The sequence below is a fragment of the Vombatus ursinus genome, unplaced genomic scaffold (genome assembly GCF_900497805.2).
Source record: "Vombatus ursinus unplaced genomic scaffold, bare-nosed wombat genome assembly UNPS02014775.1, whole genome shotgun sequence".
Lineage (NCBI taxonomy): Eukaryota > Metazoa > Chordata > Mammalia > Diprotodontia > Vombatidae > Vombatus > Vombatus ursinus.
This window is the reverse complement of record NW_020954553.1, coordinates 13788504-13808165: the sequence shown is the minus strand read 5'-3', so window position 1 is coordinate 13808165 and position 19662 is coordinate 13788504. Positions and strand designations below refer to the sequence as shown.

Genomic DNA, 19662 nt, shown 5'->3' with positions numbered 1-19662 from the left:
ATGTGACAGATACATTTCTAAAAAGTGCAAAAATCAAAATTTTGTAAATTGCATCCTTCCCATTGCCTGCCATTATTGTCTCAGAGAGATGTCTTCATCGTCAGTTTTTATTCAGTAAGCAGCAACTCCTGACGCTTGAGTTGAAAGTTCCCCGATTTCTTGCAATTTAACAAGTACCATAATATACTCAGAAGAGTTCTTATTTAGATTTTATTCATTTATTTATTCTTATTTAAGATAATTACCCTCTAATTTATCTGTTAAATAAGTTTGATTTTTTTTTTTGGTATGAAGTGGGACCCATTGTACTTTGGGCTGACCTCCATGTCCAGGGCAAACGTGTATTTGTATCTGTGTAGCTGTGTATGTGAATGTCTAGGTGCATATCTGTCATCAGCTGTGTGTACTTTGTGTCTCACTATGGATATATGTGTGTATATGTGATGACGTGTATGATGTCTGTAGATATTGGCGTATCAAAGTATACAACTGTAGGTCTGCATGTTGCTGTGTATTTCTGTGCTTGTGCGTCATTGAATATTCATGGGGGCTGGTGTGTCATGCATCAGAGGCAGTGGGGAGGTACTGGCAAAAAATGGTAGATTTGACCTGGGCTCAAATCCCAGGTTTTTTTGGTCTCAGCAAGTCACACCACCTCTCAGGCCTCAATTTCCTCATCTAAAATAAGGGGACTGGTCTAAATTGGGAGTTCTTAACCTGAGGTTCATGGATTCCTTAGAGGTCCATAGATAGATTTCAAGGAATTGATGAATTTGGATGGAGAAAAAAAATACATCTTTATTTTTAGTAACTTCTAACTGAAATTTAGCTTTTCCTTCAGTTATTTAAAAACATGATCCTGAAAAGAAAGAGGTCCTTAGGCTTCACCAAAGGGGTCCAAGACTCACAGAAAGGGTTAAGAACCCCATTGGACTAAATGATCCCTCAGTTCCTCACTGCTCCAAATCCTGATTCTATGTATGTGTATGTTTTTGTCTCCGTTTCTGTGTATCTTTATATGTGGAGGTGTTTAGATGAAGGTTCAGCAGGGCGGAGGGTATCAGCTCAGATTCAGAATGTGGAATCTGTGGAATCTGAAAAGTACTGAGGCTGGAAAGCTGTCAGGGATGTGAGCAGCTGTGAAGGCCTTAGCAGCAGGGGTGGGCACAGCCTGGAGGAGGGGACTATGTCAGCCACTAAGGCCACCTTTGGCCAGAGCAAGATCTAGCCTCACTAGTCCTCCCTGGGAAAGAAGACCACAGGCTGCGGCCACTGGCCCCCTTAGAAGCGTGCCCCTTTCCCTAGCCTGGCCCTTTCCCTGACAGAGCAATTGTATCTCCCCTTCTGGGGCTGAATCTATCCTGTGCCCCTCCTTGCCCTTTCCCCTCCCTTCTCCTACTCCTCCCTCCCTCTCCCTTTCCTCTCGAACCTGCTTGAAAGAGCACCCTGCATGGAAGGCCCTATTGGGCGCCCCTGGCTTCCTGGCCCCAGGCCCGGCTCTCCCCTTCCCCGGCCCTCGGCTCTAATGCCCGTGTCTTTTCCCCTCCAGGTGGAAGCAGGTGCTCCATGTCGGCAGTAAACCTGCCTAAACACGTGGACTCTATAATCAACAAGCGTCTCTCAAAATCCTCTGCCACGCTCTGGAACTCCCCCAGTAGAAGTAAGAGGCCCACCTGCCCCAGCCCAGTCTGCCACTGCCCAGAGGCAGCCCCAGAAATAGGACTGCTTCCCATTCCCAGCCTAGGCCCTGGCCCTCTGAGACCCAAGCCACTTGTCAAGAAGGTGGCAGAAGGGATTCGTGTCTGGCCAGGGGTCAGACTAGATGACCCCTAAGGTCCTATCTTGTTCTGAGGTTCTGCAGTTCTAAAATTTAGGGAAGCATCCTAAGCCTGTGAGCCTGCCCCTATACCCAACATTTAAGGCTCTGTGGCTATCGGGAGGTCATAGTTACAGAGAATTGAGCTGTGTATCCATGGCTGGAGGAGCAGGACAGGCAGAAGGCTGTGCCCCCAGCTTCAGGATACAGTCCTAAGGGTCAGAAGACCCAAGCTGCGGCTGCCAGAGGCTGGAAGACTGCCATCCCCACTTCTCAGGCAGGGAGACAGCATCAGCCAAGCAGTGAGAGGGGAAGCGCTGCTCCCATGGCTCCAGGGTCCAAGCCGACTGAGAAGGAGGTGGAGGGACTTGGGGCCCAAGCAGATTCACAATGTGCTGCATTGTGGTCTGGGCATTGTCTCCCTCTGTTCTCTCGCTGGTCCTTTGCAGCGCCCCTCCTGTGCCCAGGGGTTGGAGGGGGCATTTGAGATGGGCTGGTGCCAAGGACACAACTCTTGGTCCCATGGTAGCTCTTCCCCCAAAGGAGTACCAGATGTGTCTTCAGAAACAGGAATCTAGAAGGGTGGCACTGCCCTCACTCCCAGCTAGCACCATGCCCACATGCCAGCCTGTGAAGTGGGGGATTTACGAGGTTTTGGGAGGTGGTAGAGGAGTTATTTATAAGCTCCTTCAGCCTTTATTTGATTGTTCAATTGCCTGGCAACCAAATCAGCTGCTGCTAGGCCCCACCTGACTGAGAAGGGGTAAAAATAGATGGAGCAGCTGAGGGACTGGGAGAGGCGGCAGAGGCAGCTGGGCAGGGCAGGGCAGGGCATGGGGACACCTCCAGAAGCAATGACTTGCTCAGGGCAAGAAGCCACTTCACCTGGAAGGGCAGAAACTTCTCAGAGTGGGACCTCCTTAGGGCAATAGTGTCTATGTCTAGGATGAGCCCTTCCCTTCCCAGGGGTACAGGGTAGCTGGGGGCAGTGCCCCTGGATGCCTGGCCCTGGCTTCCCCTCCTGGGTCCTGTGTCAACATGCTAGGCACCTTCTTTTGGCTGGGTCAGGGGAGAGGTCAAGAGGATGTTCCTGAGCTATGTTATGTTGGCCTTCTCCAGAGCTCTATGTTGGTGTGAGCCCTGGCCAGTACCAGAGCCAAGGTCAATATTGAATGGAACAGGGCTTGTCATATTCCTGGGGAGCGGTCACCCATCAGGTTAGGGTAGAAGAAACGCATGCAAGGCTAGAGGAGGGAGGAAACAGATGGGGGACTGTTCCTTGTGTGTGTGTATGAGTGTGTCTGTGGAGAACTGTGTGTGGGTCCTTGGGCATGTCCGCGTGTGGTTGTTGTGTGCCTGCTGTGCCCCACTGTCTACCCCAGGGTCGTAACTGTCTGGGGAATCCAGCCAGGAGCTAATTGTTTCTGCCCTCTTTCCCCCATCCCTACCACCCCAGATCGGAGCCTCCAGCTGAGCCCTTGGGAGAGCAGTATAGTGGACCGATTGATGACCCCTACGCTGTCCTTCCTGGCCCGGAGCAGAAGTGCCGTCACCCTGCCAGGCAATGGCAAGGACCAGGGTAGGGGGCATGCTGTGGCCCCCTGGGAGGGAGGGGAGCTGGGATACAGCAAAGACTCAAGGTGGGGCAAACCAGGGACCGGGCCATCCAAACGGCAGGGAGATGAGGGTGGCGGGCATAGGTGCTAGGGAGCCCCCTCTCCTTGTAGACAAGCAGGGCGTATTATATCTTTAGCATCTATCAGTCATGCCCTTCTATCCAAGTCCTTGCCTTACAGTAGCCCTGGTAAGGAGGGAGTCTAAGTATGATTATTACTGTTTTACATCTGATGAAACTGAGACCCAGAGAAGCAGTGACTTGTCCAAAGTCGCATGGCCACTAAAGATCAGAGCTAGGGTTTGAACCTGGGTCTCTTAACTTCCAGGTCCGAGTTTTTTTGAGGGTCACCGTGTCCTCTCTCCTAAATCCAGTGTGTTCCTCCCTAGTGGTTCCCATGTGCCCTCGCTCTGCCTCAGCCAGCCCCCTGACCCCCTGCAGCACCCCTCGGAGCCTCCACCGATGTGCAGCTGCTGAGCGCGGGAAGACAGCAGGTGGCAGCCCTGCCACCCCTCGACGTCGGCCTGAAGCCTCCCCAGTGAGTGCCATTCTGACCTGCCCAGGGGGTGTAGACTGGGGTCATCCAGTGACCAGAGCTGGGGGTGAGGGGCGGAGCCATTGCTGACTGATGGACTTTTTCACGGGGGTTCTCACCCTGGGCTTTCCAGGCACAAAAGAAAAAGGACAAGAAGGATAAAGACCGAGAGAATGAGAAAGAGAAGAGTGCCCTGGCACGGGAGCGAAGCCTCAAGAAGCGCCAGTCCCTACCTGCTCCTCGAACCCGCCTCTTGCCCGCCACAGAACTCAGGTGTGTGGCACCTGCTCTGGGTGGGACAGAGGGGATAAGAAAGACCTGGGGTTCTATTCAGGAAAACCAGCCGTTCTAAGGTATCACTCTTCCTCCCACAGCCCCAAATCGAAGACTCGACCCTCATCTCCCTCCACGCCTCGGCACCGGCCAGCCTCTCCCTGCCCCAGTCCAGGCCCAGGACCTGGCCTGCCCCCCAAGCCACCTTCCCCACGAGGCACCACAGCCACTCCCAAGGGGCGGGTCCGGAGAAAGGAGGAGACCCCAGAGAGCCCTGGCCAGGCTGGGCGAGAAGAGAAGAATAAAGAAAAAGTCAGGGAGGAAGAGAAGCCGCCAGCTGCTGCGGCATCGCCATCAACAGCCACCCAGCAGCCGGCCAAGGAGCTGCCCAGAGCAGAGCCAGTGAGGGCTCCTGGGGAGCCACCCTCAGGTGGGCAAAGGGCTCTTCAGGGAACCCCCAGGTAGAAGAGGAAGATCAAACCCTCTCTAGGGGGAACTCGCCTCTGGTCTAAGGAGGAGATTTGTGACCTCTGCTTTCAGGAAGTGCCAGGTCCAATAGGCGATACTGATGGCCCTGCTCTTAGAATTCAAGGTCTGAGAGGGAGACAGGACAGCAGTTGGGTTCCTGTCCAATGCTACCACCAGGTCTCTGTTCTCCATGCTAATGGCATTGTGGGGAAGGAGGTGGATAACCCTATTTTCATCTGGCTTTGGGGACTTTAGGATCTGGCATGGGGATGGATGGGAGTTGGCAGAGGTAGAAAAGATGTCTTAGATCAGGAAATGGGCTGAGTGCTCCAAGTTAGTAGGACAATCTAGGCTTGCCTGAGTGGTACAAACAGAACCCAAGGTGAGTACCAAGGCATGTGTCCCTGACAGCTGGGTCTGGGGTTTCCTCCAGGTACTACCATCCCAGCTTTGCCCCCAGCCCCAACTCCCCCTCCACCCGCTGGCAAGACCACGGCTGGCACCACGGACCCAGAAGAGGCCACTCGGCTGCTGGCTGAGAAGCGGCGCCAAGCCCGAGAGCAGCGAGAGCGGGAGGAGCAAGAGCGGCGGGAGCAGGAGGAACGGGACAAGTGAGTGTGAAAGCGAAGGCTTATGCCAGGGCTTCCCTAGGAGGGAGTGGGGAGCACAAAGTCCCAGGACTGCCTGGGACAGGGCATAGATGCCCTTATGCCTCTCAAGGGCAGGAATACCTTTGGCACTACATTTCCCTCCCTCAGCCTCAGCCAGACTGTCCAAACACAGGCACTCGCTCTTATCAGAATCTGACAAAATTTGCACAACATACTTGATGGTCTCATGGTTTTCTGAGTGCTGAAGGTTGGGAGAGGTGCAGAAAAAGCTCAGACTAAGAAGTGGGTCTCTAGCAGTGGCTTCAGGACTCTATCCCTGGCCCCATTTTGCTCAATATCTTTATCATTGATTTCAACAAAGGTATAGATGTCTGCAAATTTGATCAACTTGTTAACCCAAACCTAGAAGGGATGGCTAACATACCATATGATGATTCCCAAAAAAATCATGACAGGCTAAAAGGATGGACCAGACCTATTAAGATAAAATTAATAGGAATAAATGTAAAGTTTGACACATGAGTTTAAAAAATTAATAGTGTTCACTCAGACTAGGTGAGGCATGACTGTTCAAGCTAGTTCATGTGAATGAGCTAGGGGTCTTAGTGGACTGCAAGCTCAAGGTGGGTTGGTAGTAGCACACAAAAAGGCTAATGTAATCTTAGGCTACTTTAATAGCACCATGAACACAACGAAGAAAGCAACAGTCCAGTTATCCTAAGAACACACCATTTTAAAGACATTGACGGACTCCTCAGAAGTGCTACTCAAGTGTCCTTGTGGCTTGGGATTGACCTTCAGGTGATTTTTCAAGGCTATTTCAGCAGAGCGAAAGCCCTCTCAGCTCCTATGAACCTGGAGAGGCCTTTAGTATGGTCCAGGAATAGGTTATGTCTTATCATTTGGGTATCAGGACAGCGTGGTCCAGTGAAAACAGTGTTAGTTCTGGGGTCAGAGAACCTGGGTTCAAACCCACTCTCTGACATCTGTCACTTATTGCCCCCTGTAGGACCTTCGGCAAGTCACAAACTTTCCTGGCCTTCAGTTTCTTCATCTGTAAAATGGGGGTGAGGGAAGTTGGAGTGGATGACCTCTAAACTCCCTTCCTATTGTCCTATGACCAGCCCAGCTGAATATATCAGTGGGCTAACCTCTAGAGGATAACTTTTTTGGCCTTGGGGGACTCAAGAAGCAGAAATTCAGAGTGACCATCAGCCCATCAGTCCTGCTCCCACAGTGCTGATGGCAGTGGTGGAAAAGCATGAACAAGGGCATCAAAGATCAAAGTTTTTAGAGCATCTGCAACATTAACTCACTGTGCTGGTACTGATGTTCTGCCAGACCTAAACCACAAGTGAACTGACATTTTTGCCGCTGATGAATGCATGAGGCCAAAGTTTCAGCTAAACATCAGGCTAGCTTGTGAGCTTTCCTTGGAGAGGAGACGGTAATAAAGGGGATGCGACTGCTATCGTTTCTGTCCTGCACCCAAGGTCGACAAGAAAACCCTCCTGTGGGGCGCTTGGCCATCTTGCCTTATAGCAGTCATGATGAGCATAGATGAAAGGACCCTCCTGGAGCTTACGTGTCAATGCCTGTGACTTGTGTGTCAATATCTGTAGCTTGCCAAGGAGGAAATACAGGCATTTGAGGAAGACCTTAACAGGATCCTCCAAACCAAGACAAGAAATACCTTGATGGTTGGGGATTTCAAGGCAAAGATGGAATGGGAGAAGGCAGGGAATAATCCATTGGACAGCATGATTCCTAATTAAGAATGAAAGAGACCAGAGGGAAGTAGATGATTCAGAGGCCGCATGCCTGTACATAATACATGTTTTCCTCAAGATATGCACATGGTGCATACCAAACAGCATTACCAAAAACAAAAAGAAACAAGGAAAGAAAACAGTAAATTAACTATATCCTATTACCAAAAAAAAAGAAAAAAGAAAAAGAAAACAATAAATTAACTATATCCTAACAGATAAGAGATTACTATTTATCAATATGGAAATAATAATAGCTAACATTTGCATAGTGCTTATTATGTGCCAGACACTGTGCTAAGCACTTAACAATTATTATCTCATTTGATCCTTCACAACAACTCTGGGAGCTAAGTGCTATTATTATCCCCATTCTACAGGTTGGGAAACTGAGGTGAACAGAGGTTAAATGACTTACTTTGGGTCACCCAAGCTAGTAAGTGTCTGAGGCTAAATTTAAACTCCAGTCTTCCCAACTCCAGGCCCAATACTCTATCAACTGCACTACCTCACTGCCCCAAATTATTTCAGAATCACTGAATTTTATTATTTCAGATCATTAACTGCAGAGAACAAATATCAAAATTAAGATCAAATTAGAAGAATAAGAAGATGCTACTTGCAATTCTAACACCTCCAATATGACCTTTTTAAAATGAGCACTTGACCCAGAACAATGGGAAAAGGATAAAAGCAAAGATATTGATTCTGATTATTGCCATCTATCTCTTAGTGAAATTTAACCAATGGAAATTAATTGCCAGAAAGTGGAAAGTAAAAGAATCTAGAAAATATCCTAGCCAGCAAATTCTCCTTCAGCATGCAGGGATAAATGGCAGACAGTGAGAACTGTTTAGAAACACAAGAAAAGCATTGGAGAGGATAGATGATTTCGCCTTTTTTTTTTTTTTTAAAGAATCTTATGGATGCTTTTTCATGTTTATGTTAAAGTCATTTCTGGATAGACGTTTCTTCCCCATTCCATGAACCTTCCCTTGTAACAACAGCAGAACACAGGTAAGAAAAAACAGCCGACCAGCCAGCATATCAAGCATGTCTGACAGTGTTGCAACATCTTGCAGCCCGTGATCTCCCACCTCTCCAAGAAAATGAAGGAGATGCATTAAGAATGATGGAAGATTTTGAGTCATTCATTGTCTTCTCATCAGACAAACTTGCAAAAATCTTGGTATAAAACCCAACTAAAAGCACTTAAAGAAACCGAAAGGAAAACAATGAAAAGGAATGACTTTTCTAGAAGTATCTGTTCAAATCATCACTAACGGTAGAAACAACAAGTTTGAACTTGAACAGCTCAGCACCCATGGTGCTATATGAGGAAGCAGCAATGCCATTCAAGAAACTTACGTTTGGAAAAAAAGCTGCCAGGGAGGAAAATTGTGCTGAACATGATACAAGTGTGAAGGTACGCAGGGACTGATTCTCAAGATATTTCTGAGGGAAATATTCAAAAATACCGTATAAAGACTAGGATGGTATTACACAGCACCTAGGCCTTCAAAACCCACACACCCATGTCCCTTCAAAAAGCTTTCACTTGGTTCATGGCAGGATAAGGTTGGCATCTACTCAAAGCCAATAGTTTGGGATACAGTGGAGAGTATGTTGGCTTTGGAGTCAATAGGACCCAGTTTCAGTTCCTGGCTCTAATGCTTACTAGCTGTTTGACCTTGGGCAAGTCTTTTAACCTTTGGGCCTCAGTTTCTCATCCGCCCCCAATAAGAAAGTTGGAATTGATTGCCTCTGAAGTCCCTTCCAACTCTAAAGCTATGATCCTATAATCATAAGAGATTTGAAAAGGTCTTTTATCTCTACACACCTGTGTGCAGAGGTGGAGGACTATGGGTATAGAACACAGCTCCAGAAAGATTTGAAAAGGTATCTTCCATCCCCACACACCTATCTGAAGAGGTGGGGAACTATGAGTGGGGAACACAGCACATGTTAGCCCCAGCCCCTATCATCTTTTACCCCCCACCGCTTTTTTTTTCAGACTGGTATTTCTTATGTATGACCTTATTACAGTGATACCAACTTATTTGAAATAGAAGACATTATGGTATCCAGAATACTCAAATGATAAACAGTATAAGATACGTCAAACATGGTCACCTCCTAAGATACCTCCTCCCATGCTCTCAATTCCCAGCCTTTCAAATGACTAAGACTTTGAGTCCTTGGGTCTTTGGCAAAGTGATTATAATAGAGTCACTCATGCTGTATGGCACCGGGGGCAAGTATCCAAGAACTTTTCGTAGATGAACACAGGTAGTGTGTCCTGATGTGATGTCTGTCACCATTGCTGATAACTACCAGAATGCTGAGAGGTCTAGGGTCTGCCATCACTGCAGACAGGACTGTATCAAGTCCTAAGCCAGGTGTTGAGGAGCAATGAAACCTTCCAAAGTAGAATACCCCACATGTGGACTTAGCAAGAGGGAAGGGGAGAACTCAATTGCCTCAAAGCCTCTGATGGACTCAGTGATATAGAGAGATATAGCTATATAGAAGTAGATAGAGATATAGAGATACATCTACACATACACACTCCACTGTTTTTCATCCTCTTCTGCTCATCTTTTTCCCAGGGGTCTTTTCTACCCATACCCTGCCAAAACTATCCTCATGTTATATGATCTTTGAATAGTCTCTTGGAATTGTAGCCAACCTATAGGGTTGGATTTTTTATTTTTTAAACAGTTTAGAAGAATTGGTATCTTTTGATCCAGACACATACTTTCTCATCCTTACACAGTGTTTATGGGTTTATGTACAAAGGAAGGGTATCCTTGATGAAAATATGAGAAGGAAATAGACAGCCTTTCAGAGATGATTCTCTACAGCTGGCCACATTTTTCCAATCACATGGTTTGACTGAATTATAAAGAATATAATAGCCCATTATGTTCATTGTTTGATTATAACAAGAATTTGATTCAATAGAGAAAAATCTACTCATCTGCCTGCTAGATGTCTTTTATGAACACTTGCAGTGGTGCAGTGGATAGAGCACTGGGCTTTGAATCAGGAAGACTCATTTTTGTGAATTCAAATCTAGCCTCGGACACTTACCAGCTGTGTGAACCTGGGCAAGTCACTTAACTCTGTTTGCCTCAGTTCCTTATCTGTAAAAATGAGCTGGAGAAGGAAATGACAAATTGCTCCAGTATCTTTGCCAAGAAAATCCCGAAACGGGTTCACAGAGAGTCAGACATGACTAAACAACAACAAAATGTTCAATGGTCCTCTACCCCTCCCTGTTGACATCACATATCTAACAAAGTATTGACAAACTTTAATTTCACCTATCAAATGACTCACAGGATGCTAAAGAGACTTGGAACCAGTCTTATTGAGAGAGGAACTAGAGATGTTTAGCTTGGAGAAGAAAGGACTGAGGGGGTACGAGCCGCCATCAAGGGGCTGAAGGGTTGTCAGGTGAATGAGGGATTCTGCTTGATTGCAGGAAACAGAACTAGAAGTAGTGGGTGGAGGGGCAGAGAGGTCAGTTTGGCCCAATAGGAGAGAAGGAGAGAGAGAGAAGGGGGGGAGAAGCCAGTAATAGCTGTCCAGAAGTGTCAGGGACTGTTGTTGGAAGTAGTAGTGAGTTCCCCATCATTGGAGATCTTCAAGCAGGGCCTGGGAGATGATTTGTTGGAGGATTCTGAGATTCTTACCTCTGGGGCACACCTAGGTGGCCCCCCTTTTTGTAAAGTAAGGTCTCCCAAAGGGGGAGGGGGAAAGGTGAATACTGAGTTTCCAGATGTCCTGTCCCCGCCACAGGAGACTGAGAGAGGAGCAGCTGGCCCGGGAGGCCGAGGCCAGGGCTGAGCGGGAGGCAGCAGCTCGGCAGCGAGAGGAGGAGAGGCAACAGCGGGAAGAGCAGGAGGCTCGGGAGAAGGCCCAGGCCGAGCTGGAGGAGCAGGAGAGGCTGCAGAAGCAGGTGCGAGGGCGGTGTTCTTGGTGTCTGACTGGGAGCTCGGTCAAGGTTGAGGGAACTGTGGCAGTAGATAGAGGCGTGGCCAGGGATGGAAGCCCCTGTGCCCAGTCCTCACTGGAGGTACCTTTGGCAGAAGGAGGAGGCTGAAGCGAGGTCCCGGGAAGAGGCAGAGAGGCAGCGACTGGAACGGGAGAAACACTTTCAGCGCGAGGAGCAGGAGCGGCTGGAAAGAAAGAAGGTGTGGACATATTAGAGTGGAGGAGCAGGGTCTTTGCCTGGAAGCTGCCCTTCCTCCCACAGGGTTGGGGGCTAGGGTGTCCTACTGAGGGCTCCTTCATTGGGACTGGAGTGTTAGACTTGGAGCCAGGGTTCAAATCCTGCCTCTAATACTCACTGTCATGTCACAGTGACCACTCTGAGCCTCAGTTTTCTCAATTGTAAAATGGGGGTGATAATGCAGTAATCCCTGCAGTACAGGCCTCACAGGGTTGGTGCAAGGCTCAAATGTGATAATGAGTGTTAAGGGCTTTTCAGATCTTAAAAGGCTGTGTAGATATCTGCTATTATTGTTACTAATATTAATTGGTGGATGTTTCCTTGGGCTACAGCGGCTAGAGGAGATTATGAAGAGGACTCGGAAATCTGAGGCTGCGGAATCCAAGGTCTGGATCCCCAGGTGGAGGTGGGAGGGTATCTTCAGGGCCTGTGGGAGGGGGTGGAGCTGACTTTCTGAAGGGAGGGGGCTTCCTTTGGAGCTGAGGGTGTTGTCGGGGTCCCTCACCATTCTGACCCACCCCCTTTCCCCCACCAAACTAGAAGGTGGATAGGAAGATTCTCAATGGGAAGGAGGCCAAAGCAGACCACTCCAGCCCAGGTACTGGGGGCCCTCCCCATGGGTGGGGAGTGCTGGGCAGGGAACCAGGTGAGGTGGGGGAGGGCTCAGGGACTTCTTCCCATACTGAGGCTCCCTCCCCACTGAATCCTCCCCCCTCCATTGATGTTGTTCCCCAACTGAATCTTCCCCTCATTTGACCTCCTCTCTTCCCTCCCCACTAAACCCCCTCCCCTCCATTGATGATCTTTTCCAACTGAGTCCTCCTCACATTTAACTGCTTTCCTTTCCATTGAACTCTTTCCCCTTCCTTTGCTGAAAGGACCTTCCATTAAGGCCTCTCCCCTCTGGGGATTCTTCCTTGTAGAGCCTGAGAAGGTGCCTGAGCCTGAGAAGGTGTCTGAGCCCCTGGCCAAGTGCCTGGAAAAGGAGATTCTGCCAAGAGAGGGACAGCCTCCTCAGGAGCCTCAGTGGAGGTATATCACCCTGGAATTAGAGTTCCCTACCCTCCCCTCCTCATACACTAGAGAGGGGAGGAAGCAGAGGGAAGGTGAACAGGATTCTTCCCCCCTGACCTGGGGTTACTGGAACCTTGGGGACAGTCAGTTATACGTTTGTGTAGAGGCATCCAGGATACTTCAGGGGTGGAGGGACACCCTTGAGGGCCAAGGAATCAGGAGTCAGAATTCTTCCCACTCTGCACCTACAGCATGCAGGGGAAAGAGGCAGGACCACTGGTGAATGGACTGCAACCAGCTGCTGTGCACCAAGAGAATGGCTTCACCCCCAAGGGGGCACCTGGAGAAAAGGGGAGCCCCCTCAGCAGGACCGGGGAGTCTCTGCTGCCTTTTGCTGAGGCTGAGGCCTTCCTCAAGAAAACTGTGGTGCAGCCTCCCCAGGTCACAGGTACCAGCTGAATCCTTGCTCCCCTATCATCCCATTGCCTTCCTAGCCCTGTCCTATGAACCCCTACCTGTCCCCATGACTGGTCCCCTCTTCCATTCATTCGAGCCTTCTCCCTGACCCAAGAATCCTTCCCTGCTCTCCAGAATCTTTCCTATCCTCCTCCAAATCTTACTTATACTTCCTTCCTGAATCCCTCTCTTCTCCTTGACAAATCCTTTCTATCCCTCCTGTCTCCTCACCAAATGGTTCCTGTAGCTCTCCTCTCTAAATAATTCCCTGTCATTGGCCCGCCTCACCTTCCCCAATTTCCTCCTCAAGTGCTCCTCCCTTCTTCCTCCAGCTACTCCAGATTCCTCCTCCCCTGGCCCAGACTCAGTATTCCATTCCCAGCACCTCCCTACCCCCAGCTCTATCCCAGAATGCTCTTCCAAGCTTGCCCTGGGTGACTCAAATGTTGCCAGCTGTCCCTGTGGCTTATGTCCTCTTTCTATCTTCTCTCCCCAGAAGTCCTCTAAGGACTGCCCCCCAGTTCCAGAGCACTGCACTATGCCTCTGTCCTCAAGCCAGGTCACCCCAGGGCCCCCCACCCCAGGAGTGCCACAGACCCTCCAGGGCTTTCCCCCTGGAAAAAGAAGAAGAGGAAGAAGGGAACAAAAGACAAAGAAGCTGCTGGAGCTGGGGCCTGGGCTTGGGCGAAGAGTCAGGAGGGGAGGGGTGATGGGGTCTCCCGGGGGCCCAGGGGTGTCCTGTGTGTTGTTTTTAATCTGCACCTTATCAGACTGATGGTGTCCCTGGCCTCAGCTGGAGCCAGGCCCTGCCTCCCACACCCCTCCCTCTCTCACCCATCCTCACATCCCTGCGGCTGACTGGGTCTCACTTGTAGTATTTCACTTTTACTCTTGGAAGTGACCTTCTGGGTACAATGTCTGTGAATAATGTATATAGCATGCCCCCCCCCCAACCCCTGGGCCCATGGCCCCACTCCCCCAGGGGCTGGGCCAGGCCAGCCCAGGGCTCCACAGGGGTTTTTCTCTATTTAAGGGTAACCAAAGGGCCTCCCCCAGGCTCTTACAATGAGGGAGTAGCCCCAAGAGGGGTGGAATGGGGATACTGGGAACTCAGGGGAGCCTGTACCAGACCCGCCCCCACTTCGGTGTCAGTGTTACAGAATATGAACAAATTTATCCGGAAATAAAGCCAGATTCCTGCCAACTTTGCTTCAGCTTTCTAGGGATGGGGACAGGGAGGAGAAGGGATTCCTCCATTCTGGAAGTACCCTTCAGTGGTCAGGGTCCCTGGGTAATGGCATTGTTGGAATGGGGCTGGGGGTGGGGCAGAGAACTCTTCAGTTTCAACAAGCATCTGCCCTCTGGAGGTAACTCAGCTCCTTTTCCCTCCTGCCTGACTAGCACCTGCCTCAGCCTTCCCTTCCTAGCCCATTCACCTTTCAGCTTAGTCTCACTGGAGAGAAAGAAGTACATTCTCCAGATAGCTTCCAGGCCTATCCATTAACATCAGCTAGCCTTCCTTCCTCTGTCCCCTTGCCCTGACCCTGATCCATGGGGACCCTGGATTCTTCAGAATGAGAAAGGGACAATTCAGCAGCAGGTGGCAATGTGTCAGAAGAGCAGGGCAGAGCTGGGGGTTTAGTGTGAGGTGGGGTGGAAAACTGGGTCTAATAGCCCACGTGAGTGGATCCGGACTTTCTCTCCCCTTCCTCATCCTCCCCAAGAGTGTATGTCTGATAGAGAGAAGAGGGTGGCAATGGCTTAAGAACTCCCTATCCCTTCCCCATCACATACACACACATGCTAAGGATTGGGGAAAGGAGAATGCAGGGCTTATTTCAGCTTCCCTTCCCCCAACTCTCCCCCCTGGAAACCTTCCCCAAAGTGTCCCAGTTCTCTAGAGATCTGGTTTCCCAGCTGTCCTCCTACAACATCCCCTTTCCCCCAGCTCTGCTTCTTGACCCCCTCAGCTGTTCCCTTCCATCAACAAGTCTGTGTCTGGGACTTCAGGCAGGCAGGGCTCTCTATCTCTACCGCACTTTCTTTGTAAGACTCATAGTGTCTAACTTTTAAATCCATGGATCTGGGATGTCCTCCATATACAAACATTGGACTATCCTCATCCCTACTTCCAAACAGAGTGAAGATTTGACTGAGAATGTTTTCTCCATCCCACCCCCTACTCCATCCTAGTCCTAGAGAAGGGATTACTTTTCCTTTCTAGCCTTGTTCTCCCTTATGGCCAAAGACACATATTTGCAAACTAGCTTGTCAAGGTCAGGGTCAGGGCCTAGGTCAAAGGTCTATCTGGGAGAGCTGGGACAAAGCATGTACATGTCCTAGGCAAGGTTTGAAAATTGTAACCCTTAGTATCTTATTCTCCATTGGAGACTTTGAGCTGTTATTGTAACCTGACCTGTTACTGTAACCTAAATTTTATACTCACGAGCTTTGGAGAATTCAGTTCACCAAATATTGATTAATCCCATGCTGTGGAAAAAGACCTGAGTTGGGGCTCTAGTGGTAGCCTTACATAGTGGGTAAAGCAGTAGAGTTGGAATCAGGCACACCTGGGTTCAAGTCTTGCCTCAGAGGCTTATTAGCTATGTAACCCTGGGAACCTCCCCGGCTTCCAGCTTCTCCATTTGCATAGTAACATCTACTTCCAGAACTATTTTGAAAACCAAATGAAATAAGTTATATTAGTAACAATAGCTTGTATTTATATAGTGTTCCAAGGTTTTACAAAGCAGTTTTCCGTATAGCATTTAAAACTTATAAAAATTGTTTTCTGTCAATGAAAATCCACCTTCCCCCACCATATCCTTCCCATATTTCCCCTTTTGAAAAAAAAAAAAAAAGGAAAACAAAATCCCTGTTACAAACATTGATAGTCAAGTAAAACAAATTCCTCCAATGACTGTTCCTTCACCCCGCAAATGCCTCAGTCTGCACCTTGAGTCTGTCACCTCTTGGTCAGGAGATGGGTAGGTAAGCATACTTGATCATGAGTCCTCTGGGATGATGGTTGGCCACTGCACTGATAAACTTGTCCTGTGTGCACAGACTATGCTGAACCCAGGTCATGGGCTATACTGGTACAACCAGGCCTTGGGATAGATATAGGGGGTGGTTGCTCAGGGCACAATATGCAGGGAAACAACTCAAAATATTGTATCTAAAACTGTACATGTTTAATGTCAGAAAATTCTATTCTATTCTGTTCAGATCACTTTTCCTGTCTTTCAAAGTTTGCTTGTCTTTCAATGTTGTTTTTGTACAAATTGTTCTATTTCTGCTCACTTTCCTCTGTTATCAGTTCACACAAATTCTCTCAGGTATAGCTCTTTCAAAGTTTTATATAAATGTCAATTTTTATTCTGGAAAAAAAAAGAGTAACAGAAGACAATCTCTGCCCAGAGGAGCTTATAGTTTTCTAGGGGAGAAAATAATTCAATACGGAGTTATGATCTCATTGATTTCGATATTCCCTTCAACTGGAAAAAGCATAATTTATCCATACTTTCTATTGTTCCTGTCCTGCCATAAATCTTCAGTGAAGGATCTGTGGCCATTGCCTCATGGCTCCCAGTATAGCCATCAGGTTTACTATCATTTCTCAGTCTCCGTTTATGACCATCTCACCTCTGGTTTATGCTTTCTTGGTTATCCTTTTTTTTTACACCACTCCTTGGGCATAAATCCTCTTTGGTGATCTGCTGCCTACTTTTTTTCGCCCTTTAATGAACAAAAATCTATTTTTTGTCTCCTTTCCTCCTCTCCACCCCCTCCCATTGGGGAAGAAAAACGGAAAAATAAAACCTTAGCAATAAATATGCACAGTCAAGCAAAACAAATTCTCTTGTTGGCCACGTTCAATAAATATATGTTACAATCTGCACCTTGAGTCCATCTCTTCTCTGTCAGGAGAAGGTGGATTGCATGCTTCAACACAAGTCCTCCGGAATCAGGGTTGGTCATTGAAAGTGGTTTTTCTTTACAATGTCATAACTCCATTTTCCATCAGTGGCTCTGCTTGGTTTTGACTCCATAGAACATCAGTCCTCCCCTGGAATAAAGCTGATCACCTAAAATTTCATCACCATGATGATTGACTCAGGTTTTGATACTCAGCATCTTCTTGTCTCTCTCAGTTGCCTCTCCCTTCTAATTGGAGGGCTGGAGGGTGGACCATTAAGCTTCCCAAAACTTCCTTTATTGCAGGCTCAGAACTTTCCAGGTTACTTTCCATTTTCCATCAACAGCTCTGCTTGGTGTCTACTCCACTGAACATCACACCCCTGTCCCAGATGACCACTCCCCCCTTTTCAGCTTCCTTTTGTGTGGTGTCTTCCCCCATTAGATTGTAAACTCCTTGAGGGCAGGGACTAGGTTTTTTTTTTTTCTTTTTATTTGTATCCATTGAATACAATGGCTGACACATAGTAAGTGCTTAATAAATGTTTATGGAATTGAATAGAATTATTATATAAGTTGTTTTACTTGTTCTGCTCCCTTTTCTATTAGGTTAACTCCTTACACCCATTATCATGCTTCTCTCCATTAGAACTTACATTCTAATCAGGGAGACAATACTGAATTCATTTTCTTTCCCCCTCCAAAAAATAAAGCTCCCCTCCTGCCAAACTTTCTTATTATTGTTGAGGGTACCAACATCCTCCCACCCAGGTTTAAAATCTAGATGTCATCCTTGAGTCCTCACCACTATCATTCCCCATATCCAATCTGTTGGTAAGACTGCTCAATTCTACTTTTTAAAAAAAAATTAATTTATTTTTAGTTTTCAACATTCACCTCTATAAGCTTTTGGGTTTTAAATTTTTTCCCCCTCCCTCCCCTTTTCCCTCTCCAAGATGGAGTACAATCTGATATAGGTTCTACATTTATATTCCTATTAAACATATTTTCACATTAGTCATATTGTGAAGAAGAATTAGAACCAATAGAAGTAATCAAGAGAAAGAAGAAACAAAACAAAACAGAAGAAAAAAAAGAGCAAATAGTATGCTTCGATCTGCATTTAGACTTCATAGTTCTTTCTCTGGATGTGGATGGCATTTTTCATCATGAGTCTTTTGGAGTTGTTTTAGATCCTTGCATTGCTGAGAAGTGTTATGTCTATCAAAGTTAGACATCACATAATGTGGCTGTTACTGTGTACAATGTTCTCCTGGTTCTGCTCACTTCACTCAGCATCAGTCTATACAAGTCTCTCTAGATTTTTCTGAAATCCATCTGTTCATCATTTCTTATAGCACAATAGTATTCCATTACATTCATATACCATGACTTGTTCAGCCATTCCCCAATTGATGGACATCCCCTCAATTTCCAATTCTTGGCCACCACAAAAAGAGCTGCTATAAATATTCTTGTACATGTGGATCCTTTTCCCATTTGTATGATCTCTTTCCCATACAGTCCTTGAAGTGGTATTGCTGAGTCAAAGGGTATGCACAGTTTGATAGCTCTTTGGGTATAGTTTCAAATTGCTCTCTAGAATGGTTGGATCAGTTCACAACTCCACCAACAATGCATTATTGTTCCAATTTTCCCACATCTTCTCCAACATTTATCATTTTCCTGTTCTGTCATGTTGGCCAATCTGATAGGTATGATGTGGTACCTCAGAGTTGTTTTGATTTGATTTCTTTAATCAATAGTGATTTAGAGCATTTTTTTCATATGACTATAGATGGCTTTAATTTCTTCATCTGAGAATTGCCTGCTCGTATCCTTTGACCACTTATCACTTAGGGAATGACTTGTATTCTTATAAATTTGACTCAGTTCTCTACATATTTTAGAAATGAGGCCCTTATCAGAGACACTGGCTGTAAAAAAAAATGTTTCCCAGCTTTCTGCTTCCCTTCTAATCTTGGTTGCATTGACTTTGTGCAAAACCTTTTTAATTTTCAATCCTAGAAGTGCTATTGCTGGGTCAAAGGGTATGCACATTTTTGGAGCCCTTTGGGCACAGTTCCAAACTGTTCTCCAAAATGGTTGGATCAGTTCATAATTTCACCAGCAATGCATTAGTGTTCCAATTTTCCCACATCTCCAACATTTATCGTTTTCTTGTTTTGTCATATTAGCCAATCTGATAGGTGTGATGTGGTGCCTCAGAGTCATTTTGATTTGCATTTCTCTAATCAATTGTGATTTAGAGCATTTTTTCATATGACTATAGATAGCTTTAATTTCTTCATCTGAAAACTGCCAATTGGGGAATGACTTGTATTCTTATAAATTTGACTTAGTTCTCTATATATTTTAGAAATGAGGCCTTTATCAGATATACTGGTTGTAAAAATTCTTTCCCAGTTTTCTGCTTCCCTCCTAATCTTGGTTGCATTGGCTTTGTTTGTGCAAAAACTTTTCAATTTAATGTAAAGTAATCAAAATTATCCATTTTGCATTTCATAATGTTCTCTATCTCTTGCTTGGTCACAAATTCTTCTTGACATTCCCAGTGCTTGATACATAGGAGGCACTCAATAAATGTTCAGTGACTTACTGACCATATGCATCTGTTAGGTGCTTACTATGTGCCAGGCTCTGTTCTAAGTATTCTAAGCGGATACAAAGGAAAATGTGAAATAATCCTTGCCATCAGGGAACTTACATTTTAACTAGGAAGACAATTTATGCATATATAAGTATATACAGAGGGACAGCCAGGTGGTTCACTGGATAGAGCGCTGGGCTTGGACTCAGGAAGCCTCATATTCCTGAGTTCAAATCTGGCCTCAGACACTTACTTAGCTGTGTGACCCTAAGTATGTCATTTAACCCTGTCTGCTTATCTGTAAGGTGAGCTGGAGAAGGAAATGGTGAACCACTTCTG

At 46.9% G+C, this 19662-nt stretch overlaps 1 protein-coding gene across 3 annotated transcripts in view; it reads left to right on the top strand.

Moving 5' to 3' along the window:
- MAP7D1 (MAP7 domain containing 1) overlaps positions 1–13998 on the top strand; it is a 28803-nt gene extending 14805 nt beyond the window's left edge. Inside the window, exons 6-18 of one of the 3 annotated variants that reach the window (XM_027864434.1) lie at positions 1550–1660; positions 3273–3383; positions 3821–3969; positions 4100–4239; positions 4341–4669; positions 5141–5318; positions 10892–11051; positions 11182–11286; positions 11657–11710; positions 11865–11922; positions 12248–12356; positions 12590–12786; positions 13291–13998. In XM_027864434.1, coding sequence (XP_027720235.1) covers positions 1550–1660; positions 3273–3383; positions 3821–3969; positions 4100–4239; positions 4341–4669; positions 5141–5318; positions 10892–11051; positions 11182–11286; positions 11657–11710; positions 11865–11922; positions 12248–12356; positions 12590–12786; positions 13291–13301 — 1712 coding nt within the window. In that variant the 3' untranslated portion in view covers positions 13302–13998. Of the gene's footprint in view, positions 1–1549; positions 1661–3272; positions 3396–3820; positions 3970–4099; positions 4240–4340; positions 4670–5140; positions 5319–10891; positions 11052–11181; positions 11287–11656; positions 11711–11864; positions 11923–12247; positions 12357–12589; positions 12787–13290 lie in introns of all 3 variants that reach the window. The other 2 variants (XM_027864433.1, XM_027864435.1) reach the window with 2 other exon arrangements.
- The last annotated feature ends 5664 nt before the right edge of the window (positions 13999–19662 follow it).